Source organism: Cebidichthys violaceus, unplaced genomic scaffold, assembly GCF_023349555.1.
Source record: "Cebidichthys violaceus isolate CVI_PGR_0920_01 unplaced genomic scaffold, fCebVio1.0.p SCAF_4, whole genome shotgun sequence".
NCBI classification, from domain to species: domain Eukaryota; kingdom Metazoa; phylum Chordata; class Actinopteri; order Perciformes; family Stichaeidae; genus Cebidichthys; species Cebidichthys violaceus.
Window position 1 is genome coordinate 9,238,633 of NW_027176594.1, and position 24,187 is coordinate 9,262,819.

The 24,187-nt window shown below is 41.5% G+C and overlaps 1 protein-coding gene across 6 annotated transcripts in view; it reads right to left on the minus strand.

The window, feature by feature from the left end:
* kdm2aa (lysine (K)-specific demethylase 2Aa) overlaps positions 1–24,187 on the minus strand; it is a 51,787-nt gene that overhangs the window by 21,913 nt on the left and 5,687 nt on the right. For 2 of the 6 annotated variants that reach the window (XM_068726614.1, XM_068726612.1), the window contains exons 5-20: positions 22,455–22,633; positions 22,165–22,271; positions 21,911–22,004; positions 21,084–21,237; positions 16,086–16,201; positions 15,870–15,996; positions 15,470–15,756; positions 15,247–15,324; positions 9,725–9,852; positions 9,355–9,478; positions 9,151–9,279; positions 8,466–8,549; positions 7,930–8,181; positions 5,259–5,294; positions 4,895–5,012; positions 4,070–4,702 (exon numbers count right to left, since the gene is read on the minus strand). In XM_068726614.1, the coding sequence (XP_068582715.1) occupies positions 4,070–4,702; positions 4,895–5,012; positions 5,259–5,294; positions 7,930–8,181; positions 8,466–8,549; positions 9,151–9,279; positions 9,355–9,478; positions 9,725–9,852; positions 15,247–15,324; positions 15,470–15,756; positions 15,870–15,996; positions 16,086–16,201; positions 21,084–21,237; positions 21,911–22,004; positions 22,165–22,271; positions 22,455–22,633 (2,646 nt within the window). The remainder of the gene's footprint in view (positions 1–4,069; positions 4,703–4,894; positions 5,013–5,258; positions 5,295–7,929; positions 8,182–8,465; positions 8,550–9,150; positions 9,280–9,354; positions 9,479–9,724; positions 9,853–15,246; positions 15,325–15,469; positions 15,757–15,869; positions 15,997–16,085; positions 16,202–21,083; positions 21,238–21,910; positions 22,005–22,164; positions 22,272–22,454; positions 22,634–24,187) is intronic. The other 4 variants (XM_068726617.1, XM_068726615.1, XM_068726613.1 and 1 more) reach the window with 3 other exon arrangements.

The following is a 24,187-nucleotide window of genomic DNA, read 5'->3' on the forward strand; positions in this document are numbered from 1 at the left end:
AATCTCCAAGGGCATCCCTAACTGGACCAATCATCTTGTTGGATTCGGAGCAGATGGAGCCAGCGTTAACTTTGGATGCAGGCAGGGCATCTACACAAAGCTAAAGAATGACATGCCATGGCTAATGGGCATTCATTGTTTAGCTCTTCGTTTAGAGCTAGCCTGCAAGAATGCCTTCCAGGGAACTTATTTCAATCAAGAGGTTTGTGTGATATTTTAACTTTTGATATAAAAACATATTATAAAAAACATAGTATTTATTAACATTGCTGGAGCCTAAAGCAAACAGTATAAACAATGTAGGACTTTGATTCTCAACGCCTTGTTTGTGTTTTTCTTTTCATTTTTCAGATTGATGGGTTCCTGTCTTTCTATACATCATTTTATCGAGGGTCAGGGAAAAGATGACGGGAGCTTGACCAGTTGGCTGAACTGCTAGACGAGTCTGTCCTGACACCCACTAGAGTAGATGGGACCAGATGGGTTGATCACCGCAGAAGAACCCTTAAAGCACTTGAGACAAACATCCCTGCAGTCATCGATCATCTAAGTGAGGTGGGAAGTGATCAGCGGCAAGATATAAAGAAAGCAGATGCTGCAAGAGTGAGAGGATGGCTCAAGAAGGCTAGGTCCAATTAATTCATCCTCCATACAGGTCTTTACATGGAAGTTTTGGGTGAGTTGTCCCATCTATCTCTCCAATTCCAGAAGGACGGCATCTCTTTTCCCACAGCTGTGGAGGCTATTGAGACTTCCAAAGAGGTGCTGAAAGACATGGCGAAAGGTGATGGCCCAAAGCTGAGAGCAGTGAAGGTGGAGTGTAGGTGTGGTAGCTACAGAGGCGTAGAGCTTTCTGACACTTATGCAGATGCTGAGGAGAGATTGAAGAGTTCCAGAGAGCCACTCATCCATGACATTGTGGCCTGCCTTGATGAAAGGCATCAAACAGACACAATCCTCATGGCCATGTGTAAACTGTACCCTAAGCACTGGCCTGAAGATCTGACTGAGTATGGTACAGAGGAGGTCTTGCTGCTCCTAGATCATTTCAAGGAGATCCTGACGAAAAACGGCTGCGATGTAGAAAGCGTAATGGCAGAGAGGACCGTCTTAAGAAGGTCGTCAACAGGAATTACAGAGGTCTAAAGTGGGAGGAGCTATGGGCAAATATTCTAAGGGTGTGGTCTGAGGAGTTCCCCAACATACTCCACATAATTGAAATAATTCAAGTCATGCCGATGTCCACCTCCAAGGTAGAGAGGGCGTTTTCTCTTCTGAATAGAGTCAAAACTGACTGGCGGATCAATCTCAACACAGCCACAGTGGAAGACCTAATGATTATCTCACTGGAGGGACCAAAAGAAGAAGATGCAGCTGCTGCAGCATGCACAGAATCTGCTGTGAAAAAATGGTTCCGCAGTGGGAAGAATGCAAGGTGGCCCCACATAAAACCCTTGGGGAAAAGGCAGCAGGTCATTTCAGCAACTTCTCCAATGGCTGACAGTGACACAGATGACGACGATGATGAACTGGTGCTATTTGACAAATAAGCCACTCATGTATGTATACGTATATATTTATGATTTTTCTCCACTGTACATATAACTTAATATGTACTTTTTAATTTTCTGAAATTACATTTTCCTCTCAGCTCTGCTGAGCTTTTTGTTTGTAAATTGAATTGAATTAATCTGTGTATAGCCCTTTTATTGTGTTTTGTTTTTGTTCTTTGTTTTGTCTGTCCTATCTGTATTTCCTGTACTAGGTAGGTACAACATGATTAAAGGTAAGAAAAAAATAAAATAAATAAAAATAAAAATAAAAAAAATAAAAAATAATATATATATATATATATATATATATATATATATATATATATATATATATATATAATAAGTTATAATTATTAAAAAAAGAGAAAAAAAGTTATAATTGTTAATAGTTGTTTAAATGTAATAATAACAATAAATAACCACAAAGAAATAAGAATAAAATTGAATATGATTGTCTGATTTCTGTTTTCTGTTTGTTTTTTGTTCAAAAAAAATCTAAGAAAACACTTTGAATCTGTAGACTACTGCCTAATAGTCTTATTATGGCCATTTAATGACAATTGCTCATATACTGTATTTAAATGACCCTGGATTTCAGTCAGTGGGGGTCAAATCAGTGGGGGTCAAATTGCCCCCTAAAAATATGGGAATTGCCTACCCCGATATAGAAAACACACACACACACACACACACACACACACACACACACACACACACACACACACACACACACACACACACACACACACACACACACTTTATAATTTAATATTTTTTCATAAATACATGTATTCTAAATATTCCCCCCCCCCCCCCATTAGATTATTATCTCAATGCACAGCTACTGTCTTCCTCTGTTGCTCTGCTTCCAGCGTAGCTTGTTTTAAGTAGAGCTTTTATCCAATCAGATTTCGCTCCTATGCTGTCTCTAGGTAAATAAATCTGCCCCGAGGCCCTGAAGTGAATCCCTTTGCAGTTTAAGTAAATGGGGACGATATTGTTGATCGTCATAGTCTTCAACCAATCAGATCTTTAGTTTGACATGTTGGGAGTATTCTTTGACATGTCAGAGCATCCTAACTGGCCTATAAGTATGTCAGCACTAACGTGATTGGTCAGTGGGCTTGCGTGACTGTTGTGAAGTTAGCTAGCAGAACTTTGTAGCAGTAAGAGTTTTTTTTAACCTAACACTCAATGGCTGAAGGAGGAGGAGAAACGGATTTGGGAGTTAAGTAAGAAAGGGTCAGCCAACCCCACAGCTAGCAGCCCTGACCCAGCCAGGAAAAGGATTTGTACGAACGGTATTTCTAGCTAACAGCGTTGGAGAAGCGTTGCACATTTTATGGCTGGAAATGCGTTTTATTTGCGACTGAGCGTCTTGGTGTTTGGAGCTACGCTGGATTTGCTAACCTGAGTTGGCTAATCAAGGCAGCAACAAGATACCATAGCACGACAGGACACTTACAAGCAATGGTGCTTTTGAAAACTTTTGCTGAGACCCGAGTGGATCTACAACTCAACGAACACGTTTGCAGGAGGACCTATGTCTGGAACTGAACCGCACCGATGTTCTGTACAACCGTGGTATTAAACTCTTTGTAAACAAAGAAAGGAGGATGGACTTTGTCTTTAAGTGAACAGCAGCTTTGGTAAGTAAAGTGCTTTTGTTTTTACATCTGCAGTAGCGTTACTACTGTAAATTTGTCTATGGTGTGGTTTTTAGGATATGGTTAATATTGTTCTAGGGCTGCAACTAACGATTATTTTAATAATCGATTAATCTGTTGATTATTTTTTTCGATTAATCAATGAATCGGCAGGGAAAAGACGAGTGTATAAAAATGTGTCTTTAGTCTTGCAAACTATACCACCCTTGCTTTACTACTGTTATGAACGAGCTAACGCTAACTTGTCATGCTTGTCAAGCTGGATAATGAGTAAATACCAGCACCAGAAGAGCTACTGCAGGGACGTTACGTTCCTCACTTCAAAACGGAACAAAAGTAGGATTCTGTAGTGACTTGCCCTGCTGTTGAACTCCCTTCCTCCTCATCAAGGACTCCAACATGTTTACGTTTTAGGTGCTGAATCATCACCGCGGTGCTCCCGTGCCATGCCATGTCGCTTTTGCATATCTTGCAATTAACACACTTTTTCGATTTAGTTAGTGTGAAATGCTCCCACACCTTGGATGACTTAGGTCGTACTGATTTCTCTGCCTCCGCCATGTGTTTCAGAACAACGTTACGGGTCTCTCCGATGGTCTTTCCTCTACCTCCGCTCTGCTCCGCACTCAACTCAACTTTTTTTTTTATACTCAAACATCTCCGCGACTTATTGAGTGCCGTGATAATCGCGCGACACAACAAATCGATAATGAAATTCGTTGGAAACGCTTTTTATAATCAATTTTATCGATTCGTTGTTGCGGCCCTATATTGTTCCCTCTGATGTGAATAATATTTGAATGGTGCTCAAGTGAGTGTGTGTGTGTACACGCACGCGCGCACACTTACCAGAGTGTCTCTTGGCCTTGTGGGGGCGCTGTAGAGTGACAGTCAGATAGGAGCCACTCAGCAGGTCATCATTCAGATCAGACACCAGGAGGACTGGAGGTTCTGGGTCTGAATCCCAGCGCCCTTCCTCCTCCACCTCCTCTTCTTCATATTCCAGCATGTCCATCTCCTCCTCTTCAAGGTCAAACTCATGCCCCTCACTGTCGTCGTCATCATCATCATCATCAGTCCTGCGCCTCCTCCTACGCCGGCGATGCAGTCGTTCTTTGTCTCCATCTTCACTGTCCTCTTCTTCCTCCTCATCATCATCATCGTCATCGTCGTCGTCGTCTTCGTCGTCGTCATCGTCATCTTCATCGTCGTCGTCGTCCGACTCCTCTGATTCGTCTCCTCTTCGCTGCATCCTGGAGCCTCCCCTCAGTCTCACCCCACGTCCCCTCCGTCCACCCTCCCTCATGCCCATCCCTCGCTTTAGCTTGAGGACGGAGGAAGAGCCAGAAGACATGAGCCCTCCTCTACTTCCTCTGTGGGCCGAACCTCCTCTCAGAAGGCCTCTCCTGTTGGCACTGAAGCCCCTCCTGGAAGAGTGGCTCCCCCCTCGAGAATGGAGCGCTATCTTTCTTCTCTGACAGGCTGCAGAGATGGACGGATGGAGGGGACAAGTGATCAGGTCAGAAGAGAGTGATCACAATCACACCAAAAGATGAAATTCAAGCACTTTGTTTTTGGAAAAACATTTTAGACAGCTTTTTTGTGATTAATCACTAACAAAGTAACTGGTGGGCAGTAGGCAGTAAAAATGTTGTCTTTTTCACAGAGACAAACCTTCATCATCATCTTCATCATCATCACCACTGGCAGAGTCGTCTCCATCGCGGCTATGTCTCTGTCGTCGGTAAATCTTAGCCATGCGAGCATCCAGCAGGGTGGAAGACTTCCGCTTCTGGACATGCAGGGATAGAAGGAAGAGGAGGGAGGAATGGAAAGAAGGAAGGGTAGAAAGAACAATGAAAAGAAGGAAGGGTAGAAAGAACAATGAAAAGAGGCACAGATTGACAAAGAAAATGAGGACAGTATGGGGAAAGAAAGGTAGAGAGAAAAACAAACTTTAAAAAAAAAATTAATATAAATGAAGAGAGTATTTAGAAATAAACAAAGTCAAAGTAGGGATCCAACAACAAACACTCACCGCTGGAAGGCCTTCACCTTTCTCTCCTTTAGACTGCTAGAGGAAAAAGGAAAAACATCTCACTATCAGAAGTGACTGAAGAAACTGACAGAAGAAGAGTGTCAAAGAATCTCTTTTTTGAGATTTAGCTGACACTTTTGGCTTTACATTACTAGAGGCTGGTAACATTTTTGGACAGAAGCTGCCATTATGTGCTGATCTTCAATAACTCATTTTGATAATTTCCCAGTCTGTAAATTATCTGTAATCCGAAGGGGGAAAAAAGTGTGTTGCCAATATTGTGTCTTGGCAAAATATTTAGTTGTGACTCATTGAAGGAAGAATTTACCCAGAACTGAAGCTCTTGCCATCATATACTCGCACTCAGTCAGTCATAGTATAGTTAGATAAACATAATAAAATTAAGGTGGTATAGAACATCACAAAACAACATGAAGTAATGTAGTGTATGCTTTGCAGCCACTAAATATCAGAATACATCATCATGCTCATACAATGTACTAAACCACCCCCTGAAAAACAGATCATCTTATACAGAGCATCTTTGGTGCAACTGTTAACCACTAACAGATAACAATATTTATATGCTTAACATCAGATTTTGAAAGTCATCACACAGTGAAGTACTTTTTACTTATAAATAGCCACATGGACACTGAAACAAAAGCTTTTTGGTGAGCAGCAATGTTGTACACCTTGAACTTATAATAGAGCTACAATGTCACAGTGAAGAGAATATCCCATCATTTCTGTTATTGATATTTCAACATGTTTGTGTGTGGCACAAGAGAATGAATTTAATATCTGAAACAAGCATTTTGTTCAAGAGCGATGAGGTCAGTATTAGACCGTTTTGGACTTTTTGCTTATGAACTTGGTTGTCATCAGAGAAAATCCTCTAAATTTACATTTTGATATTTGAGAAGACGCAAGATCACAACACCATTTCCCTGTTAAAGGATCTCTATACAATATTCAGAGCATTAATATAGCAGCAAACGACTATTTGCCATGTAAAGATAGAAGAGCAGAGTGTGTTGTAATCAGAGCTTCCCCGTGTTTGGTTTACATAGAGCGCTGGCAAGCCCGTGCCTTTTTAATGCATGTTAGTGTATGCGAGCTTTCCCCAAAGGCTTGCTCAAAGCCGCTGTTCTGCACTGTGGTTTCCACTAATGGTTCGGATCACCCCTCACGGTTCGGATCACCCCTCACGGTTCGGCACACTTGTGAACAGATTGAGAGAGTATTCTTTTATTTTTTTTTACAGTTTAATCATCATACTGTGTAATAAAGTTCTACTGCTGCCGTTCCTTTTCAAGTAACAAGACCCTGAATATCAATGCAAAGTTGCAGTGAACAGATATAAAGCAGTAGTGTGTTCACGTGAACGGAGCGTGTTAAAAGGCATTTAACAGTGAAAGTCATGGCGAGCGGAGAAGCGGAGAAACTTGAGAAACCGCCGGCGTCATTGAAGTTGCAAGTTTGGGAGCATTTTGGCTTCCCTGTAACTTTGAATGATGGGATAAGGGTAGTGGACAAAAGCGTTACGGTATGTAGGCGTTGTTTAAAGAGAAAGACATATGACAACACATCGGGCATGTCCACACATATGAAGTGCCACCATCCCGGTTTGTCAGCGACGGGGGACAGTCCGTTGTGGAAAACAAAAGGATTTCAAAATCTGGTTAAAGTGCTTGAGCCACGCTGTATTGTAGTTTTCATTGAAGACTATAGCCCAAAGTTCTTTGCTTTCAGTGTTCTTGAAGTTCTTTAATTAATAAATGGTCACGAACCGTGTCTCAAAAACCATGGTACGATCCAAACTGTGAGGTTTGTGATCTGTTGCGTTGCACCCCCAGTTTCCACTGATAACGTCATCCCGACAGACGGCAACGTCATGCAAACATTGCACCCTGCCACCGAATCCCCCTGAGGTAAACACTGTTAGCTCTGGTCAGCACTGCTGCCCTTGTTGGCACCGTTAGCTGAAGCCACGAGATCAACTGTCCCAATGTTGAGAGCCATGTGGAGGCAATCCCTCAATCATAAATATGCTCAGAGTTTTGTATTGAGCACCTTAAACTACTGACAGAAAGTCATTCAAACAGTCAGTTAGGGCGATGGGAAAAAACCTAAACAATCACCTGGGCAGTCAAGTTCAAAGTTGAGTAAACAGGTCCACTGAACAACATCAGCTCCTTTAACATCCTTTTTGACATTGACGAAGTGGAAGCTGATGTGTCCAATAACTCACTGATAAGGCTTACAATCTTAGTAAACATAATACATTTATAAAAGCCCTGAAAACCGATTATTTAAAGTTAAACTGACAAACTGTAACAAATGTGTCCAGGCTACACATTGTCCGTCATGATAAGCCATGAGAAGAATCATTTTGAAAGTATGGAAAAAGGAAAACAGTACAGAAACCAATCTGCGCTGAAGAAAAACAAACTAAAATGAAAACAGATAAGTCAGAAAAGAGGCACTACTCTTGTATGAACTATGAAAATTCTTAAACAGGAAATCATTTTGTCAGCAACAAGATCATCCAAACAGTAACATTTACAACAAGAGTTGTGTCTGTTCTCTTCAAAGGTGGAATGAAAAAAAGGGGTGTGGTGCACTTGACAGACAGGTGGATGTACTCAGAGTAGGCGGCACCTCTCACCAGTCTCGAGCTGATTGGCTGAGAAGGCAGAGGGGCCGCCACCAATAGAAGTGACGCTGAGGAGGAGGAAGAGCAGGAAGGAAGAGGAGGAGGAGGGAAGAAACCACAGCGGACCACCTCCCCATCCTGCTGGGTGCCCACTGGACCCCCTAAGGTAGCAGAGGGCCCGGGGCCCAGTCTGAGAACCAGGGGGCCATGGGGACGGATGAGCTGCTGGTGGCCGGCAGCCAACGATTCATCGCTGCCTGATGACTGACGGAGTTAAATCAAACTCAAACAAAACGGAAATAAAGCAAACAAAACATAACAAAAAAATAAAATAAATAATGAAGACAGGAGACACACAATACCCATTAGCGTTGACACACTGCAACCAAGTGTGTGTGAACGGCGGGTTAACAGACTGAGTGCAAGAGAGAGCCCAAGCGTTTGCAAAGATACTCGGACGTCTGTGTTCACAGTGGACTACATACACATACAAGAAGTAGGAAACCCTGAGACTGTGTGTGTGTGTTTGTTGATGAGAGTTTGTGTACCTCAGGGTCAGTAATCCCTTGGACACACTTTGGACACTCCCAGCAACTAGGCAGGTCTTTATTCACCACTCCTTCACCCTGAACCTGCAGAGGCAGAAGCAGACATATTATTAGTCAAATGGATGAACTGAAGGAAGAAGAGAAGTAATAAATGAAAATGTATGAATAAACAATCCTAGAACCCTGTGTATACCTAGCTACATAGCATTTGTCTAGATGGTGACAGAGAGGGCACTCATATTTAATATCTGTGTAATATGACCCATACATGCTACTGTATGTGCTACAGTATTAGAGGTGTGGAAGTGTCTCGATTCTAAGATGCATCGTGATGCAGACGTGAATGATTCTGCATCGATGCAGCCACGGATCATTATTAGGAAGCTGGTTTCATTTCAGTGTGTGAGTGTGAGTGTGAGTGTGTGTGTGTGTGTGTGTGTGTGTGTGTGTGTGTGTGTGTGTGTGTGTGTGTGTGTGTGTGTGTTTACTGCATTTAGCTGGCATCTACTGAGCTGTTACGCATTCCTGGGCCCTGTACTATGAAGAGAGTTCCAACATAACAAGGGTATCATTTAGCGGACACAACTTGTTTTGCTCCATAGTGGGAATTTTTGAGGGCACAGTACAGCACATTCGGAATTAGCAGTAAATATAGTGTACTGTGAAGTAAACCGGGAGAGTGTACCGTGAGGCAGGCAGGATGGACTATCTGCGCACAGTTAGAACATTCCATCAGAGTGAGGGAGGGGTCTCCGGTTTCCTCCTGATTCGGCTCCTTGCAGATCTCACATACTGCAGACAGAGGAAGGCCCGGCTGGAGGAGATGGAGAGGAAAATTATGAAACATATCCAACATATATAAATAAACAAACTATAAAAAGTTACCTACAGAAAGACACTGTCGGAGCACACAGGTCTGCTTGAGTTTCCCTGGTCCTCCAAACTTCTTCATGTCTCTGCAGAAGTTACAGTCTCCACACTCTGGTCTCATACAAGCTTCACAGCGCTTACACCTACAAAGAAGGAAAACATCACAGTAAATGAATGATCGCTGAAGACAGCTGAATCATATACTTGCACAATTACATTATAAAAGGTTTAAAATGGTAGAACATTGGCTCAAAATAACTGTTTTTTGCTGGGCTTAATTGAGAAGGCCTACTACAAACAACTGAAAACCAGTTTGTGTGACCAAAACAACATTCCAGCCAATCTTTATTTGACATGACAAAATGTGTTTCTCACACATGCTTCGTTACCTGACCCTGCGCCGCCTCAGCACTGACATGGAGGAGGCTGGTTTCTGTGGTCGTGGGATGATGGGAGTGGAGGAGAACTTAGGACGAGGAGGAGGTGGTGGTGGAGGAGGAGGCTGGTACCATGAGGGCTGGTGGAGAGGAGCAGAAAAGTTAAGAAGGGACAACAGCTGAGGTAACAAGAGGAAAAATAGGAAAAAAAAAAAAAAAAAAAAAAAAAAAAAAAAGAAGAAAACACTACAGCCACCAGCATTTGTTATGAACACTGGGTCCCAAATATTGACAATATTGTATAAATGATGAAGCGGCATTTTCACACCAGTATTGATTGAGAAATGTCATTTTTCATATGGTATTTGCTAATATCCATGAGGGGACTCATGAGGAACAGTCAATTGAAACAAAATGATAAAACTTATTTTAATCATGATCATTCTGATCAATTAGCAAACATTTGACAAATCAAGACTCGCATAAACAAACACTTCTTCCAAGTATTACTTACAGTCAGGGCCGTAAGTATTTGGACTATGACACAATTTTTCAAATTTTGTCTCTTTACACAACTCCAATGATTTGAAAGGAATCAGTCAATATGTGGTTGAAGTGTAGACTTTCAGCTTTAATTCAATAGATAAACCAAAAATATTACATGAATCGTTATGGAATTATGGCCATTTGAATACACTCCCCCACATTTTCAGAGGCTCAAAAGTAATTGGACAATTGTCTGACAAATGGTTACATGGCCAGATGTAGCCTGTTCTGTCACCATTTCATGAAAAATTATGCAGATAATAGGATTCAAAATGTTATATTTGCAGTTGGTAGCTGGTCCATGGAACTCTCAGCATGCGGACCAAAAAGGTGGTCAATGCAAGTGAAGCAGGCCATTATTAGGCTGAAAACACTTAACAAACCTATCAGTCAGACAGCAGAAACATTAGGATTGGCCAAATGAACAATTTACTACATTCTTAAAAAGAAGGAATGCACTGGCAAGCTCACCAACACCAAAAGACCCAGAAGACCACGGAAGACATCTAAAGTGGATGATCGCAGAATTCTTACAGAATTCTTACCTTGGTGAAGAAAAACCACCAATCACTGCCGTCACCAGTAGGTTAGCGCGAGCATTAGCATTACGCCATGGGGATCTGTAGCATATACATACGGCGATAGTTTAACCCAAGACATGTCAAACTCAAGGCCACGTCATTTTATGTGGCCCGCGAATCCCCCAGCAAAAAAATAAAAAAATTGAAAGTTAGACTTGAAAATAAAAATATCCCCATGGTCGAAATTATGAGATAGCATGTTGTCTGTGTGCTGACATTAAAACTATCACAACAGTTGGACAAGAGAGGCAACAGCACGTAAAGTGGTTTGCCAACAAGTGATTGAGTTGAAAATGATCAACAAATAATCCCAAAATGTCCACGGAGAGAAAAATTGATGCAGAGGGAAGAAAATGTTATGAAAGATGGGAAATCGAATACATGTTTGTGCTTCAAGCCGGTCTGTCTTCTGTGCTATGAGGCAGTGTCTGTGATGAAGGAATACAATTTACGTCGGCATTTTGACACCAAACACAGAGCTAAATTTAGCCTCCAAGAAAAACATAAAATTGTCCAAGAATTAAAAGGCAGACTGCAATTGCAGCAGAATATATTTACAAAAGTTACAGCCCAGTGCATGCTAAAGGTATGTGAGCAGGTGTGCTCCGACCAGATACAGAGTTTTACAAATGTCAGTTTGTGAAGAAACACCATCGCAGACCGAGTTCAGGAACTAGCAGGCAATCTGACAACACAGCTAGCCGAAGAGACGAGCAGTTACTTGTCTTTTTCATTAGCTGTTGATGAAAGCACAGACAACACGGATACATCATACATCTATCAGTGTTTATAAGAGGCTGAAGGCAGACTTGACCGTCAGTGAGGAGCTCTTGGATGTAGCTGCTTGAATGGGACGACGACGGGGAGGAACATTAGTGATGCAGAGAGGTGACAAAAATACCTTTGAACTAACTTAATGTAATAACTTGTGTTTGATGATATTTGTCTTTGTTACTTTCTTTAAAAGTTTGATCTTTGACAGAGTAATGTGGGTTTCTTAACCCTAAATTAAAATGATTTATGTTATAATAACAGAAATGTGTTTAAATATAATTTTACATTTATATAACTGCATGTAAAATCTTTTTACACTTGAATAAACAATAATCAAATGCAGAGACAGTTATTTAACAATATGTTAGGGAGTAGTTACAGTTACACAGTCTTACAGTTACAACCGGCCCTTTGAGGGCAACCATGATGTTGATGTGGCCCAGAGTAAAAATTAGTTTGACACCCTTGGTTTAACCCTTTGTTGTACAATATCATTGTTTGTTAATGATCGATTGTCCGGTAATGTTTTCTATCTGTTGTAAATCATATGATGGTGGAAGCACGGTAAATGGTGATAGTTTATGAGTTTAATTGTTTGCTGATGGTATAATAAGAACATCCTGGTTCAGTTTTGATCACTAATTGTGCTGAAATATTACATATATATTACCTGGTGTTAAGTTATGGCAGCAGTGAAAATTAGGTCTATGTGCATGTGCATATACATGCACATGTATCCAAAATGCGCCTTTTGTGTATAATCCCGACACAATTTCTGTGGGATTAGGATTTAGTAGAAGGACAAACTGATTGTCCTTAACATGGACAATCAGAACATGTTGGACCCGTAAGATTTATTTTTAAGTCTACATGTGATACATCTGCTTACCAAATTGTATACATCTAGGTGAAACGTACTGCGAGGGCTGCATCGTCGAAATATTGTAGGGGGCGCTATCGAGCCGACTTGCAACTCTGAAGCATTAAAATCACATCAGATAACTACATTCAGGATTTTAAATGTGTGTGACAAGTTTGATTATGTTTTGAGTATTTTTAGCCCCTCAAAAACACCTTAGTTTTTCATGGCAAAGACTGCGTCACCACGGCAACGGCCTTTCACAAAACAACAACAACCTTTGAGTAACTTTTAATCACAAAGGTCTTTAGATTGTTCTGACCAAATTCTAAGTTGATCTGATTAATTCCCTAGGAGGAGTTTGTTAAAGTAGAGCGCCTGGAAATTGCCAAAATGAAACTAGAAATTCATACAAACTTAAAAATGGCTAACTTACAGTTGGGTTTAGGGCATGGCCCCAAGAGACTTTTATTTAAGTGCACATGTGATACATGTGCCTACCAAATTTTGTTAATCTATGTGAAACGTACTGCGAGGGCTGCTTCGTCGAAATTTTGTAGTAGGCGCTATTGAGCTGATTTGCTACTCTGAACGAATAAAATCATTTTGGGCTTTAAGTCCGTGTGCCAAGTTTGCTTATGTTTCAAGCCTCTCAAAATTACCTTTGTTTTTCACGGCGAAGACTGCGTGGCATTATGAACGGCTTACATTTGTGTGGAACTAATTTGATGTTGATCTGATTTACCTACTAAGAGAAACAAGCCAAAGTATAGACTTTAACTTTCTGTTACCAGTAGGTGGCGCTATGACTATGATTCAAAATTGGCCTGCAGATGTCTTCAGACCTGCAGTCTAACCAAACATGTGAAATCTGGTAAAGATCTGATGATGTGGAGTTGAGTTGCATCAGTTTATTCGTTCATGGCGAAGGATCAAAATTCGCCGAGCCGCCACGTCGCCGCCCTTCAACAACTTCTTACAATCTTCACAATTAAGCATTATCAAGGTCTTAAGACTTTTCTGACAACATTTGAGAGGAATCTGATTAATCTGTGAGTAGCAGGATGTCAAAGTACAAAGCTTACAACTTCCAGTTGCCACTAGGAGGTGCTATTACTATGATTCTAAATTGTCATATAGATGTGTACAGGGTCAGGATGTTATGACATATGAGAAATTTGGAGCAGATTAGACAATGCACGGCCGAGTTACAACAACTTCCTTTTTCATGGCGAATGGTGTTTTTTTGCCGCCACGGATACATAGTTCTCGGGCTGCAACTAACGATTATTTTAATAATCGATTAATCTGTCGATTATTTTTTCGATTAATCGGCGGGGAAAAGGCGAGTGAATAAAAATGTGTCTTTAGTCTTGCAAACTATACCACCCCTGCTTTACTACTGTTAACGAGCTAACGCTAACTTGTCATGCTTGTCAAGCTGGATCACGAGTAAACAGCAGCACCAGAAGAGCTACTGGAGGGACGTTACGTTCCTCACTTCAAAACGGAACAAAAGTAGGATTCTGTAGTGACTTACCCTGCTGTTGAACTACCTTCCTCCTCATCAAGGACTCCAACATGTTTACGTTTTAGGTGCTGAATCATCACCGTGGTGCTCCCGTGCCATGCCATGCCATGCCATGTCGCTTTTGCATATCTTGCAATTAACACACTTTTTCGATTTATTTAGCGTGAAATGCTCCAACACCTTGGATAACTTAGGTTGTACTGATTTCTCTGCCTCCACCATGTGTTTCAGAACAACGTTACGGGTCTCTCCGATGGTCTTTCCTCTATCTCTGCTCAACTCAACTTTTTTTTTTTTTAATACTCAAACATCTCCGCAACTTATTGAGTGGCGTAATAATCGTGTGACACAACGAATCAATAATGAAATTTGTTGCCAACGCTTTTAATAATCGATTCTAATCAATTTTATCGATTCGTTGTTGCAGCCCTAAATAGTTCGATAACTTTTTGATCTTTGAGTAACTTTTCACTGCCAAGGTCTCAAGAGCATACTGACCAAATCTGAAGTCAATCAGGTTAAATCTCTAGGAGGAGTTCATTAAAATATGGCGCCTTGAAATGGTCCAAAAACGTCATAAAATTCAAAATGGCCAACTTCCTGTTTGGTTTAGGATATACCTCCTTTTGACTTTTTTGTACGTCCCATCACGTTCCACATACCTACAAAATTTCATACAGCCAGGTGAAACCCAAAGTTGGGGCTACTCTATAGGGGGTGCTATCGAGCCAATATGTCATACCCCAATCAGACTGGAATTTTCACCACGACTGAATTTCATGCCAAATTTAAAAAAATTCCAAGTATCCCAAGCACCTCCTTTTTGCGATGGAACTGGTACAATAATAATAATAAACATTAGAATAACAATAGGTCCTCCGCTCCGACTACGTCGGTGCTCGGGCCCTATTTATGTTTGTCCAATTACTTTTGACCCTCTGAAAATGTGGGGGACGGTCTAAAAATGGCTGTAATTCCTAAACGGTTAATGTGATATTTTTGTTATATCTGTTGAATTAAAGCTGAAAGTCTACACTTCAACCACATATTGACTGATTAGTTTAAAATCCACTGGAGTCGTGTAAAGAGGCAAAATTTTAAAAATTTGTGTCAGTCCAAATACTTACCCTGAGAAATAGTTAGAGACTTATTTATTACTATTATGTATTTATTACTATCATTCTGTAAAGATAGTAAGTCATCCATCCAATCTGCTGTGTGTCTAAAAGTGAAGACTGCTTACTCTCTTTGGCCACTTGACAATGGGTTTTCCTGTGTAGGACAGTTTTGGATTGTCATTGGCATGTTCCTTCAGTAGAGCCTGCAGGGCAGAAGAGACAAAAGTGGTGGGAGAGAAAGCATTTGACAGGACAAACACTGTCAACAGGACAGCATTAATATCAGTAGTTTTAGTTTTTATTCATCCCACCAGCAAAATAACTGATGCACGCAAAAACCAGTCATACCTTGATGTGTGTGATGAGTGCCGGGGCGTTGTGTATGCCTGCTGGGACACACTTCTTGTTGGTGGGCAGAGCCTCCAGTTTACCCAGCAGGTTCCACATTCCCTCCAGCTCAAGGGGAGTCAAATGAACTTTTACTGCAGGCTTGTCAGACTGCTGCTCTGAGGCCTCTTCTTCACTGTCACCCTCCTCCTCCTCCTCCTCCTCCTCCTCCTCCTCCTCCTCCTCCTCCTCCTCCTCCTCCTTCACCTGCTCACTGGCTGGATCTGAGTCAGACGGCTTCTTCAGACCTGACAGAAGGAATGAGACACACATTCTATTTACAACCAATCCACACAAAAAAACCCCTTCATGAAAACTCTTCATACGTACATCTACCCCTCCTGTTTGCCTGTGTTCATACCAATGCCCAGCGTGTGCTTCTGAAATTCTGGTGTGAGGTAGGAGGTCTTTGTCATACTGAAGACGTAGCGCTCCAACACGTACCAGCACATCTCGTAGTAGAAGGGGTAACGAAACTTCAAAGGAACCTGCGGTTGAGGTGAAAGAGGCACTTTACCATTACTCAATCCACCACTTCCTGTTATTTACACCTTACAAGATAGCTTGTTTTCCCTACCCGTGTTCTGTCTTCTATGTTACAGATGTTAAGTTGCATGGGGATGTTGAAGCTGTGCAGAAAGTTTCCTCCAAACACCATAGAGTCCGTAGGGGTGTAGACTGCATGAATCCAACCTGAGTATAATAATACATTTTATTTATAGAGCGCCTTTCAAGATACTCAAAGACACATTACAAACATTAAAATCATCATAAAAAGCTATACACTAAAAACGTAGAACACACAACATTTATCACGCAAAAAGCAGTTCTGAAAAGGTGAGTTGTGATTTGAACATGGAAAGATCGGTGCAGTCTCGGATGTGTTTGGGGAAAGAGTTCCAGAGGGAGGGGGCAGCTATGGAGAAGGCTCTGTCGCCCCATGTCCGGTGCTTGAGTGGAAGGGACAGGAGGCTGGCATCAGAGGAGCGGAGTCGATGGGATGGAGTGTGGTGGTGGGGCAGGTTGGTGAGGTAGGTGGGGGCCTGATTATGGAGGGCTTTGTGAGTGAGGAGAAGGACTTTGTATTGGATTCGTTGTGGGAAGGGGAGCCAGTGGAGATTCTGGGGAACAGGGGTGATGTGATCACGGGAGCGGGTGAGCAGCAGAGTTCTGGATGTACTGGAGTTTAGTTAGGATTTGGGATGATGTGCCATGAACAATACTGTTGCAGTAGTCGATTCTGGAAGTGATGAAGGCGTTTGATCAAAGTTTCAGCAGCAGATAAAGAGAGTGATGGGCAGAGACTGGCTATGTCTTTTTTAAGTGGAAAAAGGCAGTTCTGGTGATTTGGTTGACGTGGTGTTCAAAGGAGAGGTTGCTGTCAAACATGTGTGGGGAGGGAGACAGAGTGGACTTGTCGATGGTGAGGCAGAAGTTGTGACTGGTTTTAGTGAGGGATTTGGGACCGATGATGATCATGTCAGATTTATCACAGTTGAGTTTGAGGTGGTTGTCCCTGGGTTTAAGAAGCTTGTTTATTGTGGAGAAGAAAGCCTTTGGGTTAGAGGAGCCAGAGTGTATGAAGGTGTGTAGTAGGTAGTGGTGTAACGGATCACGGATCGATCCGTGATTGGTTCGGTTCACCCCTCCCGGTTTTGATCACTCCTGAACTGCAGATTAAGTGAGTATTTTTAATTTTTTTCTTACAGTACATCATACTGCGTAATAAAGTTCTACTGCTGCTGTTCCTTTTCAAGTAACAAGTCCTCGACTATCAATGCAAAGTTGCAGTGAACAGATATAAAGCAGTGTGTTCACATGAACGGTGAAAGTCACGGCGAGCAGAGGAACTTGAGAAGCCCCCGGCGTCATTTAAGTTGCAAGTTTGGGAGCATTTTGTCTTCCCTGTAACTTCTAATGATGGGATAAGGGTGGTGGACAAAAGCGTTATGGTATGTAGGCGTTGTTTAAAGAGAAAGACATACGACAACATAAAAAAAATAAAAATCGGACATGTCCACACATATGAAGCAAATATGGGTGACCGTTGCTAATCAGAGGGTCGGTGGTTCGATCCCCAGCTCCTACTCTGCTCATGTCAATGTGTCCTTGAGCAAGACACTTGACCCCAAAATTGTTCCCGTAGCTGTGCCTACAGTGTATAGATAGATAATGAATTGTAAGTCGCTTTGGATAAAAGCGTCTGCTAAACGTAATGTAATGAAGCCCCATTATCCCGGTCTGTCAGCGACGGGGGACACTCTGTTGTGGAAAACAAAGGATTTCAAAATCTGGTTAAAGTGCTTGAGTCACGCTACAAAATCCCCTTACGCACACACTTCATTGAGAAGATCATTCCTCTATGAAGAGGAAAAGACTGACAGCTCATCACGGCGGAGTGGAGATTTAAAGTCCGGTACTGCAGACACGCCCCCTCTGAGAGAGTCACACACCTAGCACAGGTGCTGGCAGAAGCAGTAGAGTGGAAGCTAGACAGACCCAATAGCAATATCCCAGTCACCACAGAAAGGTCTACCCTCTCCCCAGACAATGTAGATATTCTCTTCGTTTTGAAAAAGACCATTTCACAGTAATGGTAAACATTATTGCAGTGTATATGAATAACATAACCTGACAGGAAGTAAACATAGACCCAAGTTGTTGCCTAGCAGTTCAGTTCAGTTCAGTTGAAACAGTGGAAGCTAGCTCTGGTCTGCTTTCTCTCTTTTTTGATGCTGTAGACACTGGCTGTTTTTTCTTTCAATATTGATCAAAGGAAGAGGGGATCAACATACCTCATGTTGCACTTAAACTTAACAGAATTGAGTATTCTTGAATGTTTTATTTGTATTCGTTATTTATTTCATTTTGTTTCACATTGGACATCTTCAATATTTTTGGTTTTATGTAAGACTATAGCCCAAAGTTCTTGGCTTTAAGTGTTCTTGAATTAATAAATGGTAAGCAAAGTTATATTTATCTCGGATGTCTGATCCGAAAAATTATCAAAACCGTGACTCAAAAACCGTGATCCGAACCGAAACGTGAGGTTTGTGATCCGTTGCACCCCTAGTAGTAGCTGGACCGGGCTGAGATGAGACGTCTTTGTATTGTTGAAGGTAGTCGGAGAGGGCTTGGATATGGACTCTTCTTGGAGAGTCTTTCAAGCTGGCGCTTACGGGATTTCATATGGTGGAGTTCAGGAGTATACCAGGGAGCTGAGTGTATGAATGAGACAGTTTGGGTTTTAATGGGAGCCAGCTGATCAAGACAGGAGGAGAGCGTGTTATTGTAGAAGTTTACAAGATCCGAGGGATTATCAGACAGTGGGGGAGGGGAGGCAGACATGGTACTGGCAAGAGAGGCTGAAAGAGTTGTGGGGAGATAGATTAAAAGATTTCTGAAATATATATTGCACTTGGCTTTTGAGATGGGGATAGGGATGTCAATGTCCATGGTGATAGCCAGGTGGTCAGAGATATTGAGGTTGAGGCTAGAGAGTTGAGGTATTGTGAGACCAGTGGAGCAGACCAAATACAGGATGTGACCTCGGCTGTGAGTGGGGAAGTTGATATGTTGTGTGAAGTTGAAACATTGTAGCAGTTCCAGAAATTCTGTGGCAGATTTACAGTCAGTGTTATCAATGTGGATGTTAAAATCACCTAGGAAGAGAACGGAAGGTGAGATGGCACATACACCGCGTTCCAAATTATTATGCAAATTATATTTTTCTCAGATTTTCCTAAATAGTCAATGCAAATGAAAGTCAGAATAATTTTCAAGTCATCAACCGTTAGAGTACAATTCAAATTTTATTGAACAAACCTCCCAATGATAACAGTATTTTTTTCAACAAAAAAAAAAAAACTCAAGATGCACTGTTCCAAATTATTATGCACAACAGAGTTTAAAAACATTTTATAGATTCTAAAGAACTAAAAATGCTAATTTGTTGAATTTGCAGCATTAGGGGGTCATATTTACTGAAATCAAAAGCTATTTCAATCAAAAACATCTTAACAGGCCAAGTTACATGTTAACATAGGACCCCTTCTTTGAAATCACCTTCATAATTCTTGCATCCATTGAACTTGTGAGTTTTTGGAGAGTTTCTGCTTGAATTTCTTTGCAGGATGTCAGAATAGCCTCCCAGAGTTGCTGTTTTGATGTGAACTGCCTCCCACCCTTATAGATCTTCTGCTTGAGGATGCTCCAAAGGTTCTCAATAGGGTTGAGGTCAGGGGAAGATGGGGGCCACACCATGAGATTCTCTCCTTTTATGCCCATAGCAGCCAATGATTCAGAGGTATTCTTTGCAGCATGAGATGGTGCATTGTCATGCATGAAGATGATTTTGCTATGGAAGGCACGGTTCTTCTTTTTGTACCATGGAAGAAAGTGGTCAGTCAGAAACTCTACATACTTTGCCAAGGTCATTTTCACACCGTCAGGGATCCTAAAGGGGCCTACCAGCTCTCTCCCCATGATTCCGGCCCAAAGCATAACTCCGCCACCTCCTTGCTGACGTCGCAGCCTTGTCGGGACATGGTGGCCATCCACCAACCATCCACTACTCCATCCATCTGGACCATCCAGGGTTGCACGGCACTCATCAGTAAACAAGACTGTTTGAAAATTAGTCTTCATGTATTTCTGAGCCCACTGCAACCGTTTCTGCTTGTGAGCATTGTTTAGGGGTGGCCGAATAATAGCTTTATGCACAACTGCAAACCTCTGGAGGATCCTACACCTTGAGGTTTGTGGGACTCCAGAGGCACCAGCGGCTTCAAATACCCGTTTGCTGCTTTGTAATGGCATTTTAGCAGCTGCTCTCCGAATCCGACGAATTTGTTTGGCAGAAACCTTCCTCATTGTCCCTTTATCTGCACGAACCCGTCTGTGCTCTGAATCAGCCACAAATCTCTTCACAGTACGATGATCACGCTTAAGTTTTCGTGAAATATCTAATGTTATCATACCTTGGCCAAGGTATTGCACTATTTCACGCTTTTCGGCAGCAGAGAGATCCTTTTTCTTTCCCATATTGCTTGAAACCTGTGGCCTGCTTAATAATGTGGAACATCCTTCTTAAGCAGTTTTCCTTTGATTGGGCTCACCTGGCAAACTAATTATCACAGGTGTCTGAGATTGATTTCAATGATCTAAAGAGCCCTGAGACACAATATCATCCATGAGTTTAATTGAAAAACAAAAAATGTAATGTTTATGACACTTAAATCCAATTTACATAATAATTTGGAACGCGGTGTAGCTGGGTCAGAAAATCTGAAAATTCAGAGAGAAAGGAGGGGTTTGGCTTGGGGTGGCAGTAGATAACAGTAGTTACCAAAGGAGTGGGACCAGAGAGGTTGAAGGCAAGATGTTCAAAAGAATGAGCGGCAGGAATGGGAATGGTGGTTGTTTTAATGTCCTTCCTGTAAACAGCAGCAACACCACCACCACCACCACCACCACCACCACCCCAGTATAACACACAATAATATTCTATTTTTGTCACATCTCTAAACAATATAGTGAGTTTGTGTGCGCGTGTGAGAGAGAATGAAAAGTATACCTGAAGGTATGATGAAGGTGCAGCCCTGCTTCAGCTCAATCCTCTGGCAGTCAGATGCTCTGTCTCCAAGGAAAATGTCTCCCTGTTTCCCCGACAGCACCCAGTTCTCATACAGCTCCAGGTTCTGAGGGGTGGGGGGGATCAGCCAGAACACCTAAAAACACACAATTGCAATTCAAACCACACCACATGTAAACATGTTAGGTCACTTTCTTGTTGTTTATAGAGTAAAACAGAAATGATATAAGTCCTATTGGGGACTTTACAATTTCAAATCATTTATTCAACATAATTAGTTCGACAACACATTTAAGAAGATCATTCATGTTTTTAGTAGTGCTCGGCAACGATTAAAAATGTTAAATCGCAAAATTCAAAAGTAGTATATTGCGCACTTTTATTTTAAAAGTACTGCTATATGAACAAAAGTGCAATAACATTTGGTTTGCAAACACTTTAAACAAATAAGGTGCTTTTTAACAGCAGTATTCCATTCACACACTGTGACAGAACGCTGGAGACAGTGTAAGAAATATGATCGCTGCTGCGAGACATCTGCCACGATCATATTTCTTGCACTATCTGTGCTAACTTTATTTGAAATGTTCCACTGCTGTGCAACATGAATAAAATGTTCTGTGCACGTTTCAGCAAAATGTCTGTCTTCTGTTTTCATTACAGTCAGAGCATGTGAATGCAGCTCCCACTGTTCATCAGCGATAACGCTTTAACTTGCCCAGCACTAGTTTTAAGTTAAAAATCCACCCTTTTAATGACCCTGAATCAGAAACTATGGAGGCCATTGGCTGAACCCCCTCTGGCCCCACCTTGCCTCCTCGGAGTATGTGGTACCACACAGAGGTCCCTCCAAAGTCAATGTGAAAGTCTGTGTAGCAGCCCTCGACACTCATCAGACAGTATCTGCAGAGACACGCAAACATCAGCAATGTTTATATTCACATGTCAATTTAATGTATTTTATCCAACTAACTTTATCAAAATAAAAAGTAATTTTTGCTCTCTTAAAGATTTCACTTTTTTTTTTTTTTTTTTTTAAGAAAAGCGAACATGGGGGACTTACTTCTGAACTTTGGGGTATTGCATGTCAGTGATGGAGTTGGTTGAGTCTCTCTGTCTCTCCTTCAGGTGACGAGGCCACATGTTGTCCACCCAGTCTATTAGATCTACCTACAGACACAAATACAAGACAGACACCATAGATGAGACAGACAGACGCTTAATTTACTGCAACAGACAGACAAAAATACTACCATTTTGAGAGTTTCACTGTAGCTGCTGAAATGCTTTTGTTTGCATGGGATTTGTATAATACACACAAACATGACCCTTTCGTTAAGTGTGTGTACGTACCGTGGCAGGTCTCTGGACCAGGTTCTCCAGCTTAGTGTGGCTGAACTCCAGGCTGATGACATTATAGAGCTTCTCTCTCTGAGACGGTGGAGTCTCGTAGTAACGTGTCCACTGGGCCATGGACATCTCTGTCCCCTTCTGAGTGCTCACATCCATCACATCTATCATACGTCTGCTGCCTGAGCAGTTTTTTTGGCAATGGTTAATCACAGCATGACAAAAGAAATATGGTCAAAACAGCAGCTCGATACAGGATACAGTTGCAAGACCAATTAAATACCTAAAGTAAACAAATATTTTTGTGTAAAATACAAAGGACATTACATCAAAAGCATTGTTTTAACTCTCCTAATTAAAAAGGTGGACATGAGCTAGTACACATTGGAATTTACAGGTATTTTAGCCCAATTCATATTTTTTTCTTTTAAATAAACATTTGTGTGCTATTTTTCTTGCCTTACTTTTAAGTGGGACACACGTGTTAATTAAAAAAGGCAGAATAAGTAGGATTTCCCTAAAAAACGACGTACAGAAGACTCATGCAAAATATTCCCTCTCAATAATGACTATGTCCTTATGTATCTGCAGAGACCCTGCCCTCTGCCTAGATCTTGCCATGTTTGGGACGTAGCAACCAGGTGCCAGGTCATAAGCCGCAACCAAGAGGAGGTTACAAAAAATGGTAAATGGACTGTACTTGTATAGCGCTTTTCTAGTCTTTCCGACCACTCAAAGCACTTTAACACTACTTGTCATCATTCACCCATTCACACACACTGATGGCAGGGGCTAAGTGACACCTACCTATCAGAATCTATCACATTCACACACACCGTGGGCACAGCTATGGGAGCAATTTTGGGGTTAAGTGTCTTGCTCAAGGACACATCGACATAATACTAGCGGAGCCGTGGATCGAACCGCCGATTCCTCTGATTGAAGGACGAGCCTGCTTTACACTAAGCCACAGTCGCCCCAGTGTGTAAAAGAGGCATACACAGCAGCGAAAAAAAATAATATCAAAACGCAAAGCAGACAGAGCTCGTTCTAACACGAGAGTGAATCTGGGGTTGGCTTTCTCCACTGGCGAGCACCCTCACCCTAACCACGATCAGGGGGCGTGGCTTCTGGTGTCGTTGAGGGGAGGAGGGGCCAACTTTGTGTGGGATCATGGGAGTTGTTGTCTTCACCATCATTGCCGACAATGCAGTCAACAGTTGTTTTTAAACATTTTAAAGCGAAAAAGGTACATATTATAGCTTTTAAGTGAATTGTTGACTGACAAAGACAATTTCGATGATCAATGTATACTTTAGTAATTTATCAAGTAAAAATATAAAACATTAGCTGGCTCCAGATTCTTGAATGTGCGATGTAGTTAATGTCATTTCATTGCAAATTAAACACGTCATGGTTTTTGACTTATTGATGATTAGTAAAAAAAAAAAAAAAAAAAAGTAATTTTAAATATTTCATCGACTTAATTATTTCTAAAAAAATGATTCTATAAAATAATTGAAATTTCAATTCCAGTGTGTCCCCTACCATTATATTAGGGGGGAACCCCGTCCCCCCTTGAAGGTCGAGTTAATTTGGTTTAATTTAAGATCACAACAGAAGTCATTTAAGGTTACCTTTCCTATAAAACAGGTCTACAGTCTTCTTTTATTAAACAGACTAAATAGCTGTTATTTATATTATTTACACAACGGCATGTCATTTCTGTCTCTACA